Source organism: Mobula hypostoma, chromosome 19 (assembly GCF_963921235.1).
Source record: "Mobula hypostoma chromosome 19, sMobHyp1.1, whole genome shotgun sequence".
Classification (NCBI taxonomy): domain Eukaryota; kingdom Metazoa; phylum Chordata; class Chondrichthyes; order Myliobatiformes; family Myliobatidae; genus Mobula; species Mobula hypostoma.
The window spans coordinates 38,286,185-38,304,898 of record NC_086115.1 but is presented as its reverse complement, the minus strand read 5'-3'; the positions used below and the strand labels follow the sequence as shown (position 1 = coordinate 38,304,898).

The window sequence follows — 18,714 nt, the reverse complement described above, 5'->3', positions numbered from 1 at the left end:
GTTGATAGCGGTGGGTGGCAGTCTCTTCCTCCTCCCTTTCTAGTGGGCCAAAGTGATTTCTCACCTCCACTATGTACTGGGCTTGAAGAATAGGTTGTAAGGAGAAACCCTTCCAGTCTATCTTCTCTTAGGGACCTGTGGCTTTGGGTTGCCGCAGGCTCAGTCTCCTTGCATTGACACTACTCTGTGGTCAGAACTGACTGAGTTGAAGGTGCTGTAGGCTTCTGTGTTGATCACACAATTACGCCATTTTGTTCTTATGAGGATGTAGTCGAGCTGTTTCCTGCAGGTGGAGGTTCTGTTTTTGTATGTCTACGAACGTACCCACGGTACTAACGCAAGTGGACATCGATGACTGCCCATTCACCATTGAGGAACTGAAGAAGGCCAAATATGCACTCAAACAGGGCAGGAGCGCTGGACCAGATGGGATACCACCAGAAGTCCTGAAGAACTGCGACCTGGACGACATCTTGCTGGACATATGTAATACGGCACTGATGAAAGGCGACAAACCAGAACAGTGGTCACTCTCAAACATTATCCCAGTCCCCAAGTCTGGATCCCTCACAAAGACAGATAACTACCGCGGTATCTGCTTGACCTGCATCTTAGCAAAGCTGTACAATCGGATGATCTTGAACAGGACTTGCACCGCGATTGACCCTGAGCTAAGATTCAATCAGAATGATTTTCGGCAGAAGTGCACAACAGTAGTGCAAATACTTGCTCTCCGTAGAATCACTGAGGAAGTCAAGAAGAACAACCTACCACCCGTGCTTACTTTCATCGATTTTCACAAAGCTTTTGACTCCATTCACCGAGGTAAAATGCTGAAGATCCTGAAAGCTTACGGAGTGCCAGACCATCTACTGAGAGCAATAGAGTCCAGCTATACCAAAACCATGCGAAAGTTGTATCACCAGACGGAGAAACAGCAGTGTTCGAGCTCCTAGCTGGTGTGCTGCAAGGAGACACTCTGGCACCCTACATCTTTATAATCGTCCTTGATTACGCTCTGCATCAAGCTACCAAAGATCATGACAAGCTTGGTTTTACCATAAAACCAGGACGAACCAAAAGGGTCAGACCAGTCACGCTCACAGATCTCGATTTTGCAGATGACATAGTCCTGCTCTCTGACCAGACGGAGGAAGCACAGCAGCTACTGACAAAAGTGGAAACTGAGTGGAATAAAGTTGGACTTCACCTAAACGCTAAAAAGATGGAGTACATGGCATTCAATTGCGACAAAGGTACCCTTAGGACCGTAAAGAATGATACCATTTAGAAAGTCTTTGTCTTCAAGTACCTCAGGTCAAGAATGATGAGTTCGGAGAAGGACATAAAGAAATGGAAGGCGCTGGCGTGGAGGGCTATGAACGACATGAAGGAAATCTGGAAGTCAAACCTGACCAGAGGGCTTAAAAAGAGGATCTTCATAGCAGTCATAGAGTCCATTCTCATGTACGGATGCGAGACGTGGACACTCACCAAGACGATGCGAAAGTCTCTAGATGGTTGCTATACACAAATGCTCCGGATGGCTCTTGATGTGAGTTGGCAACAGCACATGACGAACGTCGAGCTCTATGACAACCTACCGATGCTCTCCACTAAAATCGAGGCGAGAAGACTGCAACTAGCGGGGCACTGTCTACGCCACCCCGAGCTACCTGCCAGCCTAGTCATCATATGGGAGCCCAAGCACGGGAGGATGAACCCTGGGCGCCCTCCCAAGACTATGGTCAACACGCTCCTAGAAGACAGCGGCACGGCTAATGTAGATGAACTGAACACACTGATGAGGGAGGGGGAGAAGTGAAGAGTTCGTCATCATGCCCGACGCCGGCCCCCTAGGCCTGAGTCGATGTAGTAGTGCAGTGCAAGCATAACAAATTACTCCCAAGTTACAGTAAAAATATAAATAGTGCAAAAGAGGAATAGCTCAATAGTGTGAGGGGAATATTCTTAAAACCTGTGGCTTTGAGTCTTTAGGCTTCTGTACCACCTCCCTGATGGTAGTAATAAGAGGGCATGCTCTGGGTTGTGGTGGTTCTTAGAAGACTGTAAGACATAGAAGCAGAATGACGTATGCCACCTTTTTGAGGCACTACCTTTTAAAGATGCCCTCAATGGTGCGGAGGCTTGTTCCCATGATGAAGATGGTTGGGTCTACATCTCTCTGAAGTCTCTCATGATCGTGTGCATTAGCACCTCCTTACCAGAGATTGCTGCAACGAGTCAGAATCCTCTCCACAGTACAGCTATAGAAATTTGCTGGAGTGTTTGGTGACATGCCAAATTATCTCAAACTCCTGATGTTGTGGTTGCATCAATATGGTGGGGCGAGAATAGAGCATAGTCTGCTTTGCTCATCTACATGCATCCAAATTGAAATAATTCAAGTTTTTCACTGAGTGTCCTTACGCATTCTTAAATCTCACAATTGTCCCTCAAGAGATTAGCAGGAGAAAACGATTAATCAGATGGGCTCCTATCTGGTACATTGCCAACGGACTAAAATAAATATCGAGGAAGAAGCAATTTTGTTCAGCTTAATCCTAAAAGTGAGAGATCATCAGAAAAATGACCAATGATATCTCTCGTCTTTTCTTCCCAAAGCCAATCACGAAACAGATGAACTGAATTGCTTAACAATTCAGTTTTCAGCTGCATTTTTCCTTATTGCATTGAGGGTGTAACTGCTGGCCTTGATCCAGGCTGAAAGTTTGTAAATGCTCTTCTTCCAGTTGGAATCAATCCTTACTAACCATGCACTTGATTGGCAGAGAAGGTAATGGAAAGGTGAAAGGGGAGACAGGGTGAATGGGATTTGGGGTCCATTTGTAGTTTTTCAGCTGCTGCTGCAATAGATAGATAGATCGTTTATTGATCACAAAGGAAAATACAGTGTCACAGTAGCATTACTGGGCACAGATATACAAATATTAGAACGGAAGTCAGTACATCAAGGATCTCATGCGGGACTTCTATGAGCCGTAAAAGTCCATTCTTTAAATCCTGTAGTTGCTGTTTAAGTTTGTGTCAAATGAACTGTTCATTGGGCTTCTTAAATTTCTCCATTTTGAATTAGATACGGCCAAACTGGTACTGGGAAGACCTTTACAATGGAAGGCGAGAGGTCGCAAAGTGAACAATTTACCTGGGAAGAAGTAAGTGACAGTCTTGTATTTATTGCTCTATCACTTCTAACTGTAGAAGAACTGAGCTTGAAATGATGTAGTTAATTATGATTTTTGTAAGGTAGTCCTTTCTTTGTGTCTGCTTAGTTGCGTATTATGTAATTGAGGGAATTTGTGTTTCCATTGCATCCATTTAAAACTGACTACACACGAACAACATGGTTAATAGAAAGTTAATTAATTCAGTTTATTTTTAATTATACACTACTTGTCAGCCCATTGGAGCAAAAAAAAATTAATGAATTCAGAGTTTACAAACATCTAAGTGAATTAATTGAGTGGAGTTATGTATGAAGTTGTGCACAAGGACAAGAGTTTGTACTTCTCATAAATTTGGTCTACCCGAGCACTTTACAGCCAATTGATATACTTTCGAGATGTACTTTGAAGCTAAGTTATGCTAACAAAATGTCAGGTGGTCAAATAGCATGGAAGCTATTCAAGTGCAGAGTAGAAATGATAAATAGTGAAAACTGCATTTTGAGGAACAAAGGAACAAACTTTTGAACAAATTTCGAGGTGTAGGAGCTGAGAACATTCTGTGGCTTTTCCAAAAGGTTCACTTTTCCCTGTGATATGGGTTGGATAGACCTGAATAAATCATATCTGACCTGTCTTGGTAATAAGGATTAAATTATATCCTGCCAATTTATTAATTGATAACAAAGCAAAGGGGTGACATTTGTCAACTGGTAAGGATCATTCCCCCTTTTTTAAAAAAAAAAGGTGGCAAAGGAACGTTTAATCTTTCTCCATGACAGTGTGTGCAATTGATTTCTTTAGGGTGTGAGATCTGTTGAAGGAATTTCATTTTTTTTTCTGTAGCAGAGAATGGCTCATGGGCTTATCCATGTGGTCCATTAATTTAAATAATATGTACTGAGACTTCGTAAAAAAAGTGATATCAAATGAATAATAAAGTTGAGTGTTGCTGATGAGGGGGCAGAATAATTATTATTCACTTTTGGGTCACAGACAGTAGCTTCTTGTTTCGTAAACATGAGAGTAAAATCCAGAGTTATATACAAAGTGCTGGAGGAACTCAGCAGGCAAGGCAGCATGTATGAAGTGGAATTAAAAAGTTGATGTTTCAGGCTGAGAGAAAGCGATCATTGATTTGTCACAGTATGGTAATATTTTGGCTGCTCAGAGTGACTTTATTTCAATAATGCTTACAATAAATATCTGTAATAGCGGTCTGATGGTCCTGAAGCTGTGAAAGGTGTGATGTAAAATCATTCCTTTTAATCCTCAGCTGTTTAAAAACTTGAATTGATTTTTGCCTTCCATAGGATCCTTTGGCAGGCATCATTCCACGTACTCTGCATCAGATTTTTGAAAGACTGGCAGCTCAAGGCGCTGAGTTCTCTGTGAAAGTTTCTTTGTTGGAAATCTATAACGAGGAGCTCTTTGACCTTCTGAGCCCCTCAGCTGATGTTGGTGAGAGGCTGCAAATGTTTGACGATCCTCGTAATAAGGTAACATTACTGGTAAAACAGTGCTGTAATCCTGTGCTGCTTGAGCTTTGAGCAACACTCAATTTAACCTTGGCCTAATCACGGCACAATATACAATGACCAATTAACCTACTAACCGATACAACTTTAGACTGGGAGGAAACCAGATCATCCGGCGAAAACTCACATGTTCCAGATGGGGAATGTACAGCCCCACAGATGAAGTCAGATTTGAACTCCGAACCCCACACCAAGCAGTTATAGCATCGTCTAACCACTACGCTACCGCAGGATCTCTTTCTGGCTTGAAGAACTCTAAGATACGGTTTTTCTTTCTTTTTGTTTTGCGTTGCATTGTAGAGAGGAGTTATAATTAAAGGACTTGAAGAAATTTCTGTCCACAATAAAGATGAAGTTTATCAGATTCTGGAGAGGGGAGCAGCAAAGCGGACAACTGCAGCAACTTTGATGAACGCATACTCAAGGTATGGCTAACTGTGTCTTGTTGAAAACTTCCAAAAACTATTTCCAAAATAAGCTATGTACACAAGAGATTAAGTTAAATATTCAGGGATATGGTTTTGCAGTAAATATATCTTTTGGTATTCATTAACAAAATAGAGCCTGGTGTTTTAACAATTTTGTTCTAGGTAGCTGTGGTTAATGTTACTGAATCATGACATTTAAGCATTCAGAGTCCTCCTTTCAGCACCATTTCTACAATATTTGTCTCCTGTGCCATTAAACCACTTTTTAATATTCTCAAACAAATTTTAAGTATTATTAACAAACAGAATAAACAGAACACTGTCCCACGTGACAGTGAGAATAGGAATAGAATGAGAGGAGAGGAGAAGATGGCGGCGCGACGCAGCTCGCAGCGGCCACTCCGGTGGTGATGTCTGTTATTTGTTAAGTAGGGTGCCGTGCACAATCCTGATTTGATGGAGATGGACGTGAGAGCACGGAGGAACATCTGGTGAAACTTCTGAAATGCCTGCTTCGCTGCTGCTGCTACTCTGTGGTCCGAAATCTCTGGAGGGGAAGGCCCTGAGTCCCCGGCTTTGCTTGTAGCTTGGCGGCCGGGGCGGGGTCGAAGTGTTCGGCAGAGGATGGTGCTTGGTGTCAAAGGGCTGGTCAGAGGCTCGAAGCTTTCGGATAGACTCAGAGTCCGCTGTGGTCGGGTGCTTCCAATGGTGCTGCATCGGCAAATTTGCGGTGCTTGAAGGTTCATGGCAGGGAGAGTTTCTCCCTTCTACCATCTGCATGAGATGATCAGGCTATCGGGACTTTGAGACTTTTTTTTACCGTGCCCATGGTCTGCTCTTTATCAAATTATGGTATTGCTTTGCACTGTTGTAACTATATGTTATAATTATGTGGTTTTGTCAGTTTTAGTCTTGGTTTGTCCTGTGTTTCTTGTGATATCATTCTGGAGGAACATTGTATCATTTTTTAATGCATGAATTTCTAAATGACAATAAACGAGGACTGAGTGCAGGTCGGTGGGACTAGGTGAGAGTAAGAGTTTGGCACGGACTAGAAGCGCCGAGGTGGCCTGTTTCTGTGTTGTATTTGTTATATGGTTGTATAATCTAAGTCTAATCTAAGAATGAGGTGGAGGATAAATGCGTGGCTGAGGGATTGGAGCAGGGGGCAGGGATTCAGAATTCTGGATCATTGGGACCTCTTTTGGGGCAGGTGTAACCTGTACAAAAAGGACGGTTACATTTGAATCCCAGGGTGACAAATATCGTGGCGGGGAGGTTTGCTAAGGCTCCTGGGGAGAGTTTAAACTAGAATTGTTTGGGGTGGAACCGAACTGAAGAGACAGGGGAAGAGGAGGTTGGCTCACAAATAAAGAAGGCTTGTAGACAGTGCGAGAGGGAGGATAGGCAGGTGATAGAGAAGGAACATGATCAGACTGAAGGTTTGAGAACAAAGCGGATGAGCTTAGAGCGCGGATCAGTACTTGGAGATATGATGTGGTGGCCATTATAGAGACTTGGATGGCTCAGGGACAGGAATGGTTACTTCAAGTGCCGGGTTTTAGATATTTCAGAAAGGACAGGGAGGGAGGCAAAAGAGGTGGGGGCGTGGCACTGTTGATCAGAGATAGTGTCACGGCTACAGAAAAGGTGGATGCCATGGAGGGATTGTCTACAGAGTCTCTGGGTGGAGGTTGGGAACAGGAAGGGGTCAATAACTTTACTGGGTGTTTTTTATAGGCCGCCCAATAGTAACAGGGATATCAAGGAGCAGATAGGGAAACAGATCCTGGAAAGGTGTAATAATAACAGAGTTGACGTGATGGGAGATTTTAATTTCCCAAATATCGATTGGCATCTCCCTAGAGCAAGGGGTTTAGATGGGGTGGAATTTATTAGGTATGTTCAGGAAGGTTTCTTGACATAATATGTAGATAAGCCTACAAGAGGAGAGTCTGTACTTGATTTGATATTGGGAAATGAACCTGGTCAGGTGTCAGATCTCTCAGTGGGAGAGCATTTTGGAGATGGTGATCATAATTCTAACTCCTTTACAGTAGCATTGGAGAGAGATAGGAACAGACAAGTTAGAAAAGTGTTTAATTGGAGTAAGGGGAATTATGAGGCTATCAGGCAGGAAAGTGGAAGCTTAAATCGGAAACAGATGTTCTCAGGGAAAAGTACGGAAGAAATGTGGCAAATGTTCAGGGGATATTTGTGTGGAGTTCTGCATAGGTACGTTCCAATGAGACAGGGAAGTTATGGTAGGATACGGGAACCATGGTGTACAAAGGCTGCAATAAATCTAGTCAAGAAGAAAAGAAAAGCTTACAAAAGGTTCAGAGAGCTAGAAATGTTAGAGATCTAGAAGATTATAAGGCTAATAGGAAGGAGCTTAAGAAGGAAATTAGGAGAGCCAGAAGAGGCCATGAGAAGGCCTTGGCGGGCAGGATCAAGGAAAAACCCCAAGGCATTCTACAAGTATGTGAAGAGCAAGAGGATAAGACGTGAAAGAATAGGATCTAACAAGTGTGACAGTGGGAAAGTATGTAGGGAACCGGAGGAAATAGCAGAGGTACTTAATGAATACTTCAGTATTCACTATGGAAATTCACTTGGTGATTGTAGTGATGACTTGCAACAGACTGAAAAGCTTGAGCATATAGATATTAAGAAAGAGGATGTGCTGGAGCGTTTGGAAAGCATCAAGTTGGATAAGTTGCCGGGACCGGATGAGATGTACCCCAGGCTACTGTGGGAGGTGAGGGAGGAGATTGCTGAGCCTCTGGCAATGATCTTTGCATCAACAATGGAGATGGGAGTGGTTCCGGAGGATTGAAGGGTTGCGGATGTTGTTCCTTTATTCAAGAAAGGGAGTAGAGATAGCCCAGGAAATTATAGACCAGTGAGTCTTACTTCAGTGGTTGGTAAGTTGATGGAGAAGATCCTGAGATGCAGGATTTATGAACATTTGGAGAGGAATAGTATAATTAGGAATAGTCAGCATAGCTTTGTCAAAGGCAGGTTGTGCCTTACGATCCTGATTGAATTCTTTGAGGATGTGACTAAACACATTGATGAAGGTAGAGTAGTAGATGTAGTGTATATGGATTTCTGCAAGGCATTTGATAAGGAACCCCATTCAAGGCTTATTGAGAAAGTAAGGAGGCATGGGATCCAAGGGGACCTTGCTTTGTGAATCCAGAACTGACTTTTGCCCATAGAAGGCAAAGAGTGGTTGCAGAGGGGTCATATTCTGCATGGAGGTCGGTCACCAGTGGTGTGCCTCAGGAATCTGTTCTGGGACCCCTGCTCTTTGTGATTTTTGTAAATGATCTGGATGAGGAAGTGGAGGGATGGGTTAGTAAATTTGCTGATGACACAAAGGTTGGAGGTGTTGTGGATAGTGTGGAGGGCTGTCAGAGGTTACAGCGGGACATTGATAGGATGCAAAACTGGGCTGAGAAGAGGCAGATGAAGTTCAACCCACACGAGTGTGAAGTGGTTAATTTTGTTAGGTCAAATATGATGGCAGAATATAGTATTAATGGTAAGACTCTTGGCAGTGTGGAGGATCAGAGGGATCTTGGGGTCCGAGTCCATAGGATGCTCAAAGCAGCTGCGCAGGTTGACTCTGTGGTTAAGAAGGCATACAATGTATTGGCCTTCATCAATCGTGGAATTGAATTTAGGAGCCGATAGGTAATGTTGCAGCTATATAGGACCCTGGTCAGACCCCGCTTGGAGTACTGTGCTCAGTTCTGGTCACCTCACTACAGGAAGGGTATGGATGTCATCGAAAGGGTGCAGAGGAGATTTACAAGGATGTTGCCTGGATTGGGGAGCATGCCTTATGAGAATAGGTTGAGTGAACTCGGCCTTTTCTCCTTGGAGCGACGGAGGATGAGAGGTGACCTGTAGAGGTGTATAAGATGATGAGAGGCATTGATCGTGTGGATAGTCAGAGGCATTTTCCCAGGGCTGAAATGGTTGCCACAAGAGGACACAGGTTTAAGGTGCTGGGGAGTAAGTACAGAGGAGATGTCAGGGATAAGTTTTTTTTTATGCTGAGAGTAGTGAGTATGTGGAATGGGCTGCCGGCAACAGTGGTGGAGGCGGATACCATAGGGTCTTTTCAGAGACTTTTGGAGGTACATGGGGCTTAGAAAAATAGAGGGCTCGAGGTAAACGTAGTAATTTCTAAGGTAGGAACGTGTTCAGCACAACTTTGTGGGCCGAAGGGCCTGTATTGAGCTGTAGATTTTCTATGTTTCTAAATGGAGATCACCTTTTCAGTTGAATTTCAAAGTAATGAACATTATGGGTACTTGCTGAAAACTAATCTGAAGGACAAAGTATTAGAGACTAAAAGACATTTAATGTCTTGTACATTTCTTTCCCAGTCGTTCACATTCAGTCTTTTCTGTTACAATACATATGAAGGAGACTACCCTTGATGGGGAAGAGCTCGTAAAGATCGGAAAACTGAACTTGGTAAGTATCATTTTATGTAAATTTGTCTTAAATACAAAATGAAACATCTGATTTAGACCTCCATCTGGTGTTGGAGCTGCAAATTTTATCTCTGTGTTGACTTTGTATAAACCATAGCAGATCAAACCCTTGGGAAAGAAAACCCCATAAAGCAACCTGTTCAGAGGAACACCTTTTTGTTTTTAAATGGCAAGTACTTGAGGGCATGCATTTTTTAAAAAAGGTGGGGTAAGTTTAAAGGAGTTGTGTGGGCAAGTTTTTTTTTACTTAGAGGTTTGTAGGTACCTGGTGCTGTGACTAACTAGAACTGAGTTGCATGGAAGTTGTAACTGGGAAATATAAAAATCTTTATTCACACAGTGAATCTACAGGAGAGAGAGCCCAAGACATTCTTGCTCTCGTGATGCAATGTTTTAAAGCACTTCATCTCAAAGATAACAATGAGCAATTAACTATGGTTTCAAACACCCATTTTAACATTTTGAATATAGTCAGGTAAATTTACAGAATTACTTAACTACAGCGGTAGCTCGTCCCAGCTAGCAGAACCCCTTAGAATATTGAAAAGCTAGACACAAAATACACCCTTTCTGTTAGTGTTGAGGGGCAACTATCCAGAAAGTTAAGAGACACACACATCTGTCCTGCACTATGCAAGGATACACCTTTAACAATGTGTTAAATAGTAGGATTGTTCATCTGTTGTCTCCCCCTCTGTACTTTCAATGGGATAGAATCAACATGTCCCATTGTAGTGTGTACAAGTTTTATTTCCCGCAGACTGGTTCTTTTAGTTAATCAGTTGTTATGCTGTCTATCATGTCATAACTCCAGAGTGATCCAGACACCTGGGGTAGTGGTGGAAGAGATGCAATAGCTGTGTTCAACGGCTGTTCCATAAACCCATGAATATAGAGGGATACAGATCACGTGTAAGAGAAGGCACTTGGTTTAGTTTGGCAATGTTCATGAGCTGAAGGGCCTGATCCGGTGGTCTACTGTTCTATACTGAGAACTATTATCCTCTTTGTGCTTTATAAATTAAAGGTCCTTTTCATGCTCTCTTCCTTCAGTTTTATCCCTGATCCTTGCCAAATTTTTTTTTTGATCACCAATGGGTCAGTATGTATTTGTGTTAAAAATTCTAAAGTAGGGAGTGCATGATAGTAGCAATTTTAAATTTGATCAGCATTTTGTGACTCTGAGAGGAGTATGTATCTGCCATTCTGAATTAAATTTGGTTCCTTCAGAACGGAGATGAGGAATTTCTTCAGCCAGAGGGTGGTGAATGTTGGAATTTGTTGCCACAGGTGGCTGTGGAAGCCACGTCATTGGGTATATTTAAGACAAAGGTTGATAGAGTCTTGATCAGTCAGGGCATGAAAAAATACCGGGAGAAGGCGGAAGACTGGGACTGGGGGAAATTGGATCAGCTATGATGAAAGGTGGAGTAGACTCAATGGGCCAAATTCTGCTCCGATATCTTATGGTTTTATGATAACTACTTGGATCAAATAACCTACAATACTCTTTGCAGCTTTCATTTGTATATTTTTTTAAAAATTAGGTGAATTGCTGAAAGCTACTAATGGAATTTTTTTTAAACTATAAAAATCAAAAATTTGTTTTGAAACAAAGCACTTTGTGAACTGGATTGCGGGATATTTCTAACTGAGTAATCTTGACAAATTTGTGTTGTTATATGTATGGTTTTGCTATATTAAAACAAATGTTTAGAAGGATTTGAGGTAGCTGAAAACATTGTTCCTTAAGATACCATAAGATATGCTCCACCTAGGTAAGAGGGGATAATTGGTGGCTCAGAATCTTCTGTTCAATTATAGTTAGTGCAAATAGACGTGGTTTTAATTGCACCCAATTATTTTCTGAACCCCTAAAGGTGGATCTTGCTGGGAGCGAAAATATTGGCCGTTCTGGAGCTGTGGATAAACGAGCTCGTGAAGCTGGCAATATAAATCAGTCATTGCTAACTCTGGGAAGAGTAATCACAGCATTAGTTGAGAGAGCCCCTCATATACCGTACAGGTATATATCTTCAACATTTTTTTTTAAAAACATCTTCTACTTATGGATCATATTATTTGTGAACCTGCTCATGATGTTTTTTTTTCTCTGTACATTTGTAGAGAATCAAAACTTACCAGGATTCTTCAGGACTCTCTTGGAGGACGGACTAAAACCTCAATTATTGCCACCATTTCCCCTGCTTCCGTGAATCTTGAAGTCAGTATGATCTAACTTGAGGCCAACAAGTTGCTGTTAATCTAGACAGACCAAAATGGCAGTTCTGTTGTTCTTTCTTATTTGCCACTCAAAATAGTTTTGAAAGCCTATTTATGAAATGGTTATTTGATTGTTCATTGAAGTAGAGCTGCCACATTTGCTTGGAGTTAATTAATCCAGTTCAATGTCCCTAACAACAGGAAACCATGAGCACTCTGGATTATGCCTATCGTGCAAAGAACATCTTGAATAAACCCGAAGTGAATCAGAAACTCACCAAGAGGGCCTTGATTAAGGTATCTTACGATGCTTCATTCAATGTTTATAAAAAAAGATATACTCTACAAATTTATGAAACGAGCCGTAAAATCAAAATCCTTAGCAATTCATGAGTTGTCATTATTTAGATGTAACCTTTTGAAAGTCTGGCACAGCCTCTTCTGTTTTGCAAGGATTTAAAAAAACAAATCCTGAATAAGTTGGATCAGCTTCTATCTGCAAAAGGCAGAGGCTGATATACCATTTAAAGATGCTGATTATCTCTCACTTCCTTTTTTGTTTCAAAGTTGTGGTTCAACTATTCGTGTATTCACACCAGAAACTGCGTGGCAGAACCAAGAACATGAAATAAACTGTAGCAGTAACGACTGTTGTTTCTGACTCCAGTAATGACAATTCATGTGTTTTTTTTCTGATGTTTTATTTTTTGAATGCATATGTAGAAATAGAGCCATGATTTTCCTAAAAGTTATTGTATTACAGTTCTACAATCCAGCTAGATGTATTTCTGAGTGAGAATGCAATGTAACAAATTACAGTCTGTCCTCCTTATCCACGAGGGATTGGTTCCGGGACCCCTCACGGATACCAAAAAACGCAGATGCTCAAGTCCCTTATTCAACCTGATTCAATGCGGTGGATCTTAGGACCCAGCGGAACCCCGGACCTTATTTAACCCATCTCAGTGCAGTGGACGTTAGGACCCGGCAGTGGAGCTCTGAATCCGCAGTGCTTCTGTTCACGAAAATAATCACGATCGCGATTTGAAATAAAGTGGAAATAATAAAGCGATCGGAAAGAGGTGAAACGCCATCGGTCATTGGAAAAGCGTTAGGCTACAGTCGGTCAACGATCGGAACAATTTTAAAGGATAAAGTGAGAAAGGCCCTGCCCCAATGAAAGCTACAATTATTACTAAGCAACGTAGTGGTTTAGTTATTGGATTCTGGGGTTTTGGGTTTTTGAACCCTCACATCATCCCGGCAGGGATGGAGAGCACGCTTGGGAGCGGTCTGTCACTGGATCGAACTCGGGAACTTTCGTTCCCAAGCCCGGCGCTGAAACTTGCATTTCTTAATTGTTTTATATGCATAGAAAGGTAAAATATATACTATATACTAAGACAAACGTTTGACTAACTGACGCTAAATAATATCAGGTGTACCTGCTCCCACTTACTTAGTAAGAGAACTTCCGTTTTTTTTCGATCCTGATCCACGATAACCTACGCACATCCTCTCGTATACTTTAAATCATCTCTAGATTACTTATAATACCTAATACAATGTAAATGCCTTGTAAAATAGTTGTTATACTCCATTGTTTAGGGAATAATGACAAGAAAAAAAAGTCTGTACATGCTCGAACAACAAGTGCTGGAAGAGCACTTCTGGGTTTTCTCGATTCGCGGTTGGTTCAATTCGCACATGCGGAACTCGCGGATAAGGAGGGCCGGCTGTAGTTTCTTTTAATGTACTTCCAAATGACTGTAGTTCAAGTTCAACTTGGTGTAAGTGGTCCAACTGGGTAATTAATTTGATTGCAGGAGTACACCGAGGAGATTGAAAGACTAAAACGGGATCTTGCTGCAGCACGTGAAAAAAATGGAGTATTCATGTCTGTAGAAAACTACGAGTAAGTTTACATTTCAGGTACAAATGTTGAGTCTAAATTTCCATTGAAACAAAATGGTGATTTCAGCTTAACCTTTGAGCTGTTATTTTTTGCTTTTTTTTTGTTTTTAGAATGCAACTTTTGAACAGTGAGGCTCCTGATATAGGGCTTTGCTTGATAAGGGGTATGGATGTTTACACTCCCCACTTATGGTGGTCCGCAGCTTTCTCGTCCCTCCTTCCACTGTTTTCAATGCAGAGGGGGCTACTTAAATGCAATATACAATGATTCCAGACTCCAGATGTCCTCATGTTGAATATATTTAAGAGCTAATCTGATACTAGCGGCACGTACAGAAGTGTTAAGATCTGGGCTGTGGGGGATAAGTTTGGTCATGTGATAAGTATTGTGCGGGTGACAATTCTAGCAGTTTTTGCCAAGGGAATGAGATTGAGCTGCTCTATTACACTGTTCATAATAAATGTTAAGTGGTTTGATACTGCAGCAAGGAAAACCCAGCAGTTTGTGCAAAATTTAGATGTGTAATATGGAAGTCTATACTATGGTAATACAACTATTTTTTTTTCTTTTAGACTGATGCAGAGTAAAGTGACCGTTCAGGAAGAGATGATTAATGACTATGTAGAAAAGATCGCTGCTATGGAGGAAGAGCTGAAACGGGTAGGAGGCCACCATAATAATTGTTACCCCAGGATAACAATGTGCATTTGTATTGCAGTTCTAACACAGCAAAATATCCCCGGTATATCAGAACTACCAAGTAAATTAAAATTTGAGGTTTAGCCACAGAAGGTGTTATTAAGACAAAACTTTGCTTAACAGATTTTAAGGAGTCACTTTAGACTTTGAGGGAGGGAATTCCAGACCAGAACAAAGAAAGCTGGAGGTACAATATAGTTCTCTAATATAAATTTGTAGAAGATGTCAAAATGGGTAGAATATCGAAGGCTAGAAGAGTACGAAGAGGTTGGGTGGGATGAGGCCATAGAGGAAGTGGTTGCTGTGCTATTGGGCTGGGAGCACTGGGTTGTCTATGGGACAGGCAGCAGGGTACTGTGGAAGGACACACTTGATGGAGGTGGAAGATGGGTTGCTAGTGAGCACTGGAATAGTCAAAGCTGTTGGTTCAGTAGTAGCTGAATTGAGGCACGGGCAAATTGGATGATATTCCAGAATTGGAAAAGGGTCTTGTCGTAGATTATATCTGTTTGGATCAAGCTCCATACAGAGGCTGTTGACGAATCTGGCCTCAACCGCAGATGGTTGCTAAAGAGAAGGATGAACTTGATTTCAAGCCATTGACCAGTCCACCCAGTAAGTAGCTAGAAGAACTTTTCATATAGATGAAGATAAGCGAAGTACCTTGTATTCACAAAGCAATTAATTTCTGGATTGGGCATAAAATAGGTTTTTGCAGAAATGTATCCAAATAATCTAAAAAGAGTGTGGGCCATTATCAGAGCAGATGAGAATGATTTAGCTAAATGTCATATGAATGTTTTTCTAATACCATTCTTAATAAATTCAATGTTGTGTATTGAAGAGAGGAACACTGAGTGGCAATAGTTAAAGCTATTAGTAATCTAAAGCTGAGAAAAGTTGACTTGTATGTGATGAGAGAGACTGCCTTCAGTAAACCAAGAAGTCTATAATTTGGACAAGTGCAGCAGAGTGCTGGGATATTTTCTAAGATGGGTTTATGTAACACAGCCAGTGGAGGAGCTCTATTTGCCAAAATAAATTGGTGTGGTAAAGTTAATGGCATACTTATAAAATCAGATTTATTACACATCCAGGTAGCTGAAGAGGAATAAATAAAAAGAAAAAGCTGAGATAACAGTGCCAATTGTAAAGAAATGATACACATGCTTTATGATACAGGAGATGGGTTGTAGTTGGGACTGGGTAACCTGCTTTTATTTGTATGTTTTTAAGTAATGGAAATACAATTGATTCTGAGTACTTTGCAAAACTATTTAAATTGAAGGAAGAGCTAGTATCCCAAGGAAACTAATGTTGCTTTCTGAGTTGGGTCTTGCTAAAACTTAGTGATGATAAAGAGCAAAAGTGAGTTACAAATATTCTGAAACAAGCTCTTCTGTCCTGGGATTTTAAAAGAACCAGTTGAGAAATGTATAGATGCCAAGACATAAATTTTTGTGCATGGACGTGGAGGCTGGTGACTTGTGATGTGCCACGAGGGCAAACGTTGGGACCCTTGTTTTTGCTATTTATGTAAGTGATTTGGTTGTGAATACACGAAGCTTGATCAGTAAGTTTATTGATAACTCGACTTTGAGGTGCTGTTGCTGGTGAATAAGGTTATCGTAGATTGCAAGGGGACCTTGATCAGTTAAGGAAGCTGGCCTGAGGAGTGGCAAATGGATTTCAATACAGATAAGTGTGAGATGATATAATTTGCTGAAAGCAGCACCACAGGTAGACAGGGTGGTGAAAAGGTGTTTTGCATACTGGTCTGCATCAGTTAGGGGATTGAGTAGGAGTTGGGATACAATGTGGCAGTGGTGTAAATCTTTGAGACCACACGAGGAGTATTGTACACAGTTTTGGTCATTTTGTAATAGGAAAGTTGTGCTTAAAGCAAGAGGATGACCAGGCTAGGCTATTATTCCTTGGAAAGTAGGATAATGACAGGCAATCTTATAGAAATGTTTAAACTTATGAGAGGCATGGATAAAGTGGGGGGGTAGCAATCTTTTACCCAGAGTAGGGGAGTATAAATTTTAGGGTGAAGGGGCCAAGATTTAAAAGGGACTTGAGGGGTAACTTTTTCATGCAGTGGGTGGTGAGTTTATGGAACAAGCTGTCAGAGAACGTGGTTGAGACGGGTGTAGTCGTATCATTTAAGAAGCACTTGGATATACACTTCGATGGGTGGGATTTAGTGGGATATAGACAGAATGCTGGAGATTGGGTCTAGCTGGGCTGGCATGGAGTGGTTGAGTCCAAGAGCCTGTATCTGTGCTACATCGCTCTGACTAGGAGTAAAATTCCAGATATTGAAATCTGAAATCAAAATACCAAGTGCTGATAGCAAATGGCTGATTAGTCACCACCTCTGGGGATGACTTTAGTATCATAGAATTAGCTAAAATGATTAAATAATCATCTAACACTCAGTGGACTCCAGATAACAATTCCCCTTTTTGTTTCTCCCTGCTTACCTTCAGGTTAACGAGCTATTTCTGGATGGCAAGAAAGAGCTTGAACAGTGTGTGTCTGAACTGCAACAGCGAGAGCAGGCACTCCAGGAGACTTGGCAAGATTTGGAGCTGACCAAAGGAAAGCTGTCTGAAGAAGAATTTGTCTGTGATGCCCACGCTCACACTGAACAAAAGCTCTACAGTACAGCCAATGAGGTAGGAAGCTGCTTGATTTCTGGCTGTCTATGGTGCATCTCTCCTTCCTTATCACATCCAGATCTTCTGAACTGTTGCAGCTAACTTGGCCGACAGAAGAATTAAATGACTTTCCAAATGGTGGTGGTGGATGGCAATGAAGTTTCTTGCTTCTAGTGGTCAATGGGCTTTCTACATATCGTCTTTATTCTACTCTTAATTCACAATGCAGAACATGTTGAAATCATCTTGTTTGTTTCTAAAGATTTCTTCTACTGGTTTTTGGGGGAGCATCATTTTATGATGATTGGAGGAAAGTATGGTGGGGGGGCAGATGTCAGAGATCTATTTTTGTTTAACATAGTGGTGAGTGTATAGAACAACCTGCTAGGGGCGTTGTTAGAGGTACGAAGAGTCACAGAAAAGTACAACACAGAAACAGGCCCTTTGCCCATCTAGTCCATCCCGAACCATTTAAAACTGCCTCGTCCCATCAACTTGTACCTGGACCATGGTACTCCATACCCCTACCGTCCGTACGCCTATCGAACTTCTCTTAAATGTTGAAATCAAGCTTGCATGCACCACTTGTGCTGGCAGCTCATTCCACATTCTCCACCTCTGAGTGAAGAATTTTCCCTTCATGCTCCCCTTAAAATTTTCATCTTTCACCATTAACCCATGACATCTGGTTATAGTTCCACCCAACCTCAGTGGAAAAAGCCTGCTTTCGTTTACCCTATCTATACCCCTCATAATCTTGTATACCTTTATCAGATCTCCACTCAATCTTCTATGTTCCAAGGAATAAAATCCTAACCTATTCAATCTTTTCTTATAACTGAGGTCCTCCAGTCCCGGCAACATTCTTGTAAATTTTCTCTGTACTCTTTCAACCTTATTTTTCTTGTAGGTAGGTGACCAAAACGGCACATAATACTCCAAATTAGGCCTCACCAATGTCTTGTACAACTTCAAAATAACATCCCATCTCCTGTACTCAATACTTTGATTTATGAAGGCCAATATGCCAAAAGCTTTCTTTACCACCCTATCTACCTGTGATGCCACTTTCCTTAAATTATGGACCTGTATTCCCAGATCCCTTTTGTCCTACTGCACTCCCCGGTGCTCTACCATTTGCTGTGTAAGACCTCATGCTTGCATTAAATTCAATCTGCCATTTTCCAGCTAATTTCTCCAGTTTGTCCAGATCCCGCGCAAACTTTAATAGTCTTCCTTGCTGTCCACTACAGCCCCATTCTTGGTGTTATTTGCAAATTTGATTCAGTTAATTACATTGTCATCCAGATCATTGATATAGATGACAAAACAATAATGGACAGCACTGATCCCTGTGGCACACCACGAGTCACAGGCCTCCAGCAAGAGAAGCAACCAGCTACTACCACTCTCTGGCTTCTCCCGCGGATCCAATGTCTAATCCAAATTGCTACCTCATCTTGAATGCTGAGCAACTGAAGCTCTTTGATCAAACTCCCATGTGGGGCTTGTCAAATGCCTTGCTAAAGTCCACGTAGACAACATCCAT

At 41.6% G+C, this 18,714-nt stretch overlaps 1 protein-coding gene across 3 annotated transcripts in view; it reads left to right on the top strand.

Annotated features, from left to right (window-relative positions):
* The window catches only part of kif11 (kinesin family member 11), a 78,735-nt gene that overhangs the window by 43,343 nt on the left and 16,678 nt on the right, over positions 1-18,714 (top strand). For all 3 annotated transcript variants that reach the window (XM_063071187.1, XM_063071186.1, XM_063071188.1), the window contains exons 5-14: positions 3,098-3,176; positions 4,499-4,684; positions 5,024-5,148; positions 9,555-9,645; positions 11,546-11,691; positions 11,793-11,889; positions 12,090-12,185; positions 13,715-13,803; positions 14,376-14,463; positions 16,995-17,183. In XM_063071187.1, the coding sequence (XP_062927257.1) occupies positions 3,098-3,176; positions 4,499-4,684; positions 5,024-5,148; positions 9,555-9,645; positions 11,546-11,691; positions 11,793-11,889; positions 12,090-12,185; positions 13,715-13,803; positions 14,376-14,463; positions 16,995-17,183 (1,186 nt within the window). The remainder of the gene's footprint in view (positions 1-3,097; positions 3,177-4,498; positions 4,685-5,023; positions 5,149-9,554; positions 9,646-11,545; positions 11,692-11,792; positions 11,890-12,089; positions 12,186-13,714; positions 13,804-14,375; positions 14,464-16,994; positions 17,184-18,714) is intronic.